The sequence below is a fragment of the Chinchilla lanigera genome, unplaced genomic scaffold, assembly GCF_000276665.1.
Source record: "Chinchilla lanigera isolate Chin_1 unplaced genomic scaffold, ChiLan1.0 scaffold00167, whole genome shotgun sequence".
Lineage (NCBI taxonomy): Eukaryota > Metazoa > Chordata > Mammalia > Rodentia > Chinchillidae > Chinchilla > Chinchilla lanigera.
This window is the reverse complement of record NW_004955568.1, coordinates 1,727,973-1,735,473: the sequence shown is the minus strand read 5'-3', so window position 1 is coordinate 1,735,473 and position 7,501 is coordinate 1,727,973. Positions and strand designations below refer to the sequence as shown.

At 41.1% G+C, this 7,501-nt stretch overlaps 1 protein-coding gene across 3 annotated transcripts in view; it reads right to left on the bottom strand.

The window, feature by feature from the left end:
- Notch2 (notch 2) overlaps positions 1-7,501 on the bottom strand; it is a 151,929-nt gene that overhangs the window by 76,812 nt on the left and 67,616 nt on the right. For all 3 annotated transcript variants that reach the window (XM_013509350.1, XM_005413481.2, XM_013509349.1), the window contains 2 exons: positions 6,333-6,592; positions 2,638-2,973 (listed from right to left, as the gene is read on the bottom strand). In XM_013509350.1, the coding sequence (XP_013364804.1) occupies positions 2,638-2,973; positions 6,333-6,592 (596 nt within the window). The remainder of the gene's footprint in view (positions 1-2,637; positions 2,974-6,332; positions 6,593-7,501) is intronic.

Below are 7,501 nucleotides of genomic sequence, written 5' to 3'. Positions count from 1 at the left end.
ATATATAGAGAGAGAGAGAAGGAGAGAGGGAGAGAGGGACAGAGACAAACTATGTTTAAATATCTTCACAATTAGAGAGAGAGAGAGAGGGAGAGGAAGACTACTTGGTTATAATTAGGAGTATCTCATTTTTTTGAAAATGTGAGCATATATATTTTTAACCAAATAACATTTAACCAAAAGTCACACATCTTCAAAGTTCCTCCAGGAAGCTGAGCAGTACAGTGTGCTGCAGGAAGATTCACCAAGCTCAGGCTTTCAGGGCCCCGCCTCTCCATGTATCAGTTGTGTATTTTAGGGGAACTAGTATCACAGAACTTCCTTTAAATCATGTGAGAGAACTAAAAAAAAAAGTCAGACCTATCCCCAAGGATTTTGTGTACTAAATCTATGGAAGTACCTGGCAGTACCTGGCTCATAAAAGGCATTAAATGAAGTTTTCTCTTTCCCAATCTTGCACACCATCTCCAACACACACACACACACACACACACACACTCACACACACCACTCATAAGTAAATACTGTCTTGCTTTACATAAGAACTTAAGAGAGCACCAAAATCTTACTCCCTCCCACTATCCCTGGCAACCTCTTGGCTGTGGAATCCCTGGTTATTTCCTTTCTCAAGGAGGGGATACTATTCTCATTTGACAGATCCTTTCCTGGACACACTCTCAGAATTCCCTGAGGTTCTTATCATGGCTAATGGATAATAATGCAGAAACAATGAGAGTGAATAATCACTCTCTCCCAGCTAAAGACTTCCTTTATTGACTTCTCTAACTTCCCGTCAATATCTTGCTGCCAAATTAACCTCCTGTTCTAGGCAACTATTAAAAGTAATTTTCTTAAAATTGTAAATGGTATGTAGCCTTCAACCATAAATCACAGTAACCTCAATGATCAGCCACTTATACCAGTACAGCATCAGACCACTAGGATGTTAGCAATACTAAAATATTTACCAAATTAAACTATTTATAGTCTATTTCTGTCTTCAACCCTAAAAGCAAACAAATTCAAGAGAAGAAAGCTATCTTTTAGTTATTCCTTCTATAAGGTAATGTGAATGATAGTAATATTATGTTAATAAACATTTAGTATCTTGAGTAATAGCATTAACTATTATTTACTGAAAGAGAAACTAAAAGCCATATAATTAATAGCACATTCTTGCAATACAGTTAAATGATAGTTTTTTATTTAGATTACTAGCAGTGTCCGGCACTGTTGTAGCCCCGTCACATAACACAGTATCTAGAACATGACAGTCAATACACTTTTATCAAAAAAAATGAATAAATTACCAATTGTTTATTTTTACTGAGGACCAACCTATGAGCTTTCATCCCCAGAAGGTAAAACACAAACCCGTTATATGTGAACCACATCTATAACAACAGAATTTAAAATTCCCACTCCAAAGGGGCTAGAACAACTTCTTTGTAAAACAGTTATGCCTATTGAGCATATTAAACACACACACACACACACACACACACACAGTTTTCCTTCTTTTGTTTTTGTACTAAGGGTATTTGTATAAAAACAAGATCTTTGTTGCTTAGTAATTCATCTGCTCCAGCTGTTTGTGTTCTGTTCCCAATCAAAATTCTTGGTTTTCAACCTCCCCATCACTTTTATAGGGAACGAAGTGAATTGGCCAGTCTTGCTCCTTTCCCCACTATGGAAAACCAGGCATTGAGGTCCCAGACACTGCTCCTCTGCCTGCTGCTATCTTAGGTTTCGCGTGTGTTGCAGGGAACCAGCCAAGAGCATGACAAAGTACTGTGTCATGCTTAGTCTCTCATACATTATCTACCAGGCTTCATCAAAAAGTGCCCACTGACTAACAGAGGATCCTTTCCCTCCTAGTTTCTAAACTCTCCTGCTCCCTTTTAGGGTTGGGTTACTCCAAAGTCAGAGAAGATACACGGGACAGAATTCTAAAGGCCATGATCCCAGGGAGAAAAAAAATCACAAAAAGGTAGATGGAGTCAGGTGTGGTGGTGAGCACCTGCAATCCCAGTACTGAGACTGAGTCAGGAGGATTCTGAGTTTAAAGCCAGCCTGGGCTACAGAGTAAGCTCAAAGGTCAGTATGAACTACGCAGTGAGACCTGTCTCAAAAAAAAAAAAGGTGGATGGATGTATTTAAATATTTAAACGGATGGAAAAAACAACAAATTAATCCCTCAGAGGCAACAGCATATGGAAAAGCTGATTGACTACTGAGGGTCAATTAATTTAAAGTACTTTATTAATCACACATATATATTTACCAATGTCTAATTCTCCTGATGTTCTTCTCCATTCCAGACTTCCCTGTCCCTTTCCCAGAGCTCTATCTCTCTCATTTCTTTTCTCTATTTCTCCAAAAGGGACAATAAACAATTTCCTAGCCACTCATCATCATAAACCTTGACATGTTAAATAACCTCCTGCTCAGTTTATAAAGCTCAGTGGGCCCATAAAACTCCTCCCTCACCAGCAACCCCACACAAAATTCTCATTTCCCTTTTCCACCCTTTTAAGGGTACTTCCCAAAGGAGCAAGTGAGCCACATTCACTGCCATCCACTCTCCTCTTGTGACTGGTTTGTCCCCGAATCCTAAAAAAAATGAGAACTCCTTACCTGGAAGGCAGCTACACTCGAAAGTAAAGTCGCCAGTCTGCCGGCAAGTGCCTCCATTGACACAGGGAGAGGGCGCACAGGGCACATAGGGGCTGTCACAGTGCTGGCCTGTGAAGCCCGGGGAGCACTGGCACTGGTAGGAACCAGGCAGGTTGAGGCAGGTGCCACCATTCTGGCACTGTCCTGGAATGTCACACTCATTGACATCAGTCTCACACTTCTGCCCTGTGAAGCCAGCAAGGCATCTGCAGGAGAACTGGTTGGCCACAGTGGTGCAGGTACTTCCATTTGCACAGGGATGAGACAGGCAGGCATCAGTCCACTGGCACAGCTTCCCTAGAGGAAGGACAAGAGAACTCAGTCTTGCTCACAGAGAGAAACAGAACACAACCTCACCCTCAACACCCTCTCTCCCACCCATGAGGTGGCACCAAGAGTTCTCACATGGAGATCCCTATGCTTCTTCATTGTACAGAAAGACAAAAGAGCGTCTTCAAAAGCATCTGACACAGAGCACTTTCCAGAAAACTCTCCAAGGTCAGTAGATGAGACTCAAAGATTCAGTGGATGGAGGATAGGACGGTCAACAGGCTACTCATAGGAACCGCAATTAAGGATCCTGGCAGTCCCTAGGGCACAGAGCCTGGGTCTACCTACTCTGTGACATCTCCCTGTCTTTGCATGTGCTGCTCCTCTATGAACAAAAGCTTCCTTTTTGCTCACCTACTGAATTCTCCCTTCTCTTGACAACTCTACTCAGCAGTCACCACTTCTATGAAGCCATCCTTAGTGCCCCTTGACACATATCCCCACAAAGTACTCTCCTCCTGCCACTCCCACAGGCACTGTCCCATGGTATGTTCACATCATGTCTGCTGAAGCAATGAAATGTACTGATACATTCCACAATATATAGTTGCTGACTAGAACTCTTAGGTGGTAGAAACAAGCCATATTCCTTCTATTTTCTTTGGACATAACACACACATATTCTAGGTAATGTTGGTAATTATGATCTTGCTATAAATACAACTTGATGCATTTGGAGATGCTGATGGATCTCTGATTCCCTATATATCAAAAGAAATAAAAGATGTCATGAGGGCAGAGGTCCCAAAAGATAACTTGTGGGCTTTCTAAGTAGAAAGGTACCAGCCACAGCTGGATGACTGCAATGCTGAACCCTACATTATGAATCCATGGGAAACAGAGCAGATTCTTTGAGAAAAACAGAAATATGCCCATGTTTCTAGTAAATTTGATATTCATATGTCTTTTTCTCTTCTTTTTTTTTTTTTTTTTTTTGTCTTTTCTTCCGGTACCAGGAATCAAACTCACGACCTTGTGCTTGCCAGGCAGGCACTTTGCCACTGAGCTAAATCCCCAGCCCCTGTCTTTTTATTTTCATTATCTAAATATTTTATTTTTAAAACTAGAGATGAGAACTCTGAGTTTGTTAATATTCCAGCTGGTTGTCCAAAGCTTCGAGTCCCCAGAAAAGCAACTGAGAGACAAGATCATTTTGCTAAAAGATGTGAGGTATGAGACAGAAAGAAACGCTCTCTGTCTGTCAAGGAATGTCAAATCAAAAGGGAGTGGTGAAAAAAAAATCTTGGGCATAGCATATAAACCCCAATGCTAAGCAGGGAAAAAATGAAGGAATTACCATTTTTGTTCCCATTGTTTCCATCATTCCACCAAATTGCCCAAGCTGGGCTCAAACTTGTGATTCTCCTGCCTCAGCTTCCCAGATTTCTGGCATTACAGGTATGTGCCACCATGCCCAGATTGATTGTTGGTTTTGAGTTGCTGTGCTACTTCAGGATATAGGGGAGAGCATTCCCATTTACAACATTTTAATCCTGATTAAAGGATTAGAAAGCAATAATGCCTTCTTTATAATTAAAACACCATTCAGAAATAGGCCCCAAATTAAAACTCCTTCTTTTACTATTAAAAAGATCTCTTGAAGGTCTGCAGCATTTTGATCATCTTTAAATATTTGTCACTTATGGCTATCATTTCAGCAGTCTCAGCAGTTAAGTCCATCCTTTTGGTTTTGGTGAGACCTCTTTACCTCACCCAGTCAAACCTGGTAGCGCATCTCCTGTCACAGATGCAGCAGGCACAGTGAGTTAGTGTCTCTGCATTATGTATGTGAACCAAGTTCAAGAGCCTTTCTGCTTCAGTTGCAGGCAGGATCTGATAACCCAGGGCTTCCAGAAGGAAGTGTGTGTATCTCTTTTCCATTGTAAGGAACTACCTGTCAGTGGTTTACAGAACCAACTGATTTAGTGTTTAAAACAAGAAAAAATGAAGAATGGTTCTCCTTTTCTCACCAAATTTAATAAACACCAATGGTTCATTCTGAATAAAGTTCAGCCCTACCTCTGAAAAACCCCAAATTTATTCAAAAGAGAGACATATAAAAAATTAATTACAATAAACTGTGACATAAAAATAATAAAACCCAGCCACCAACTGCCTCAGGGAATCACAAAGGGGTCACTGAGACCATTTTAGAAAAACATTCAGTAATCATCAATTATAGAAAAGAACCTTCCGAGCAAAGGCGCAGGCAACAACATGTAACCAACAGGAAAAATGATATTTTCAGGAAATGATGAGAATGTCAGTGCAATCAGACTGTGGAGACCTGAGGCCACAGAGATACCACGGTCTAGACTCTGATGGGCCACAGAAGCCAGATAAAAGGGTGCACAGTTTATTCTGTGGACAAGGAAATGTTATGAGACACTGTAAGCAAGTGAATACGTTAGAAGATTTGCATTTATAACTAATGATGTAACAATATTACAGGTGAAAGATGGAGAGAGGATAATAGTAAGAAGCTAAGAAACTAATTCAGAAGTCCAGGTAAAAGGAACATGGCCGCAAGTACTTACAGCAGGCAGAGGAAGTAGAGAGCAGCAGACAGTTGCAGGTAATTTAGAGACAGGACTGGTAACTGACTTTGAAGAGGGCGAGGGCAAGGAAGAGGAGCTTGTACTTTGGGTGCATGAACTGCACACTGGTGTCCCATACTTATATCAACATGCTACATTTGAGGTGCTTATAGAGGCTCTAAGGAGAACATGTAACAGGCAGAAGAATGAGCCTGAGTGTCTGGCGCGGATGCAGCCGAAGGGATGACCACGCGAGGCATCGGCAACTGGTGGAGACAATGAAGCAACTGATGACAGTGAGATTTCCCCAGGAAGAACTGTGACACTGCTCAAAATTGTTTCAGAGAACACAAACATTTAATGGATAAGGATAAGGCATTGCAGAGAAAAAGAGGAACAAGTAAGAGTTCAGAAAACCAGCAAAATCAGTATGCACAGGAAGATTTTAAAGAAGTGAAAAATCAACAGCATCATAGCATTTCTCCTAGTGACAGTGTATTTCCTTTAGTGCGTTATTTCTGACCTCCAATCCTGAGGTCATACACATGTAATACATTCTTTAAGTTTTCAAGTATATCCAAGTATTTTATTCTTTTTTTTCCTCCTCAGGCTCTTAAACCTCTTAAAGAGAGCTTGTGGATAATTGTCCAAAACGTTCCCATTCTTTATCATAATGTTAAATGTGCAACACAGTTGGAGGACCCTTTCAAACCAGACTCTAAAATCTAAACATTCAAAATAAAGATATTTCCTGAGAAGGCAAAGTATGGTGTGAGCCCCCTTTGTTACCTGTAAACCCAACTTGGCAGGTACACTCATAGGTATCCCGGCTGAGCATGTGGCAGGTGCCTCCATTCTGGCAGGGAGGAGTCACAAAGCACGGGTGAGAGGTGGAGTACTGGCAGTCCTCCCCTGTGAACCCCAGAGAGCACCGGCAGGTAGCTATCCCCAGCATGGCCTGGGCCACACAGGTCCCACCATTCTGGCAGCGATTCTTCTCACAGGGATCTCGATGTTGACAATATTCTCCCAAGAAGCCTTCTGGACATCTGTATGGAAAAACAGAGGAGTCCCTTAAAATCCCTGACTTTTTGTAAGCCCAATACCTTACAGTTAAACAATGCAGTCCATTCAAGAACACAGTAAGCTGTGAATCAAGAGACTTAAAGGTGTGCTCTATAAGACTCTCCTCACTATTGAAAAAGAAGTACTTACAGAACTTAACCACATATTTCCGGGTCTTTCTGAGTCTTGGTAGGTGGACTATACAGCAAGGTCTATACAGCCATGCTGCCTATACAGCTAGTCAGCATGACCCTTACTCAAAAGCAAAGTACACATAGCTTTGTTCACATAGGTACACACTGGGATGGCATAACAGCACCTTTTGGGAGAGCACTGTTCATACTCTGCTTAAATTCACTATCTTTCTCATCCTGACTAAACCATATGATAGGAAGGATTAAAGTATTTACATAAAAATGAATGGATTTGTCCAACCCTCTTATCCCTCCAATTTAAAATATAAAAGACATCATGTGCTATTTCTCAATTAAATATTGAGAAATAGTAAGTTCTTCTTTCTCGTTTCCACCGAAACATCAGTTTGCCTGTACACATGTTTTGGGCTACAAGCAGATGGCTGAGACTGTAACGGAAAGGGGAAGGAGGTACAGGAACGGGAAAAGGTCCACAGGAACGTCCTACTATTTGTTAATATGTAAGTGGCAGTTTTTTAAGCAAATAAAAAGGCATAAAATGTAATTAAAGCAACATCAAAGGTATCACATTAACATGAAAGTGAAGAAGGGAAATAATTCAAGAATAACATCCTACAATATATTCCACATTGAGGCACTGAAGAATCTTTTTTTTTTTTTTTTTTTTTTTTTTGGTTTTTCTCCGGTACCGGGAACCGAACTCACGACCTTGCGCTTGCCAGGCAGGCGCTTTTGCCG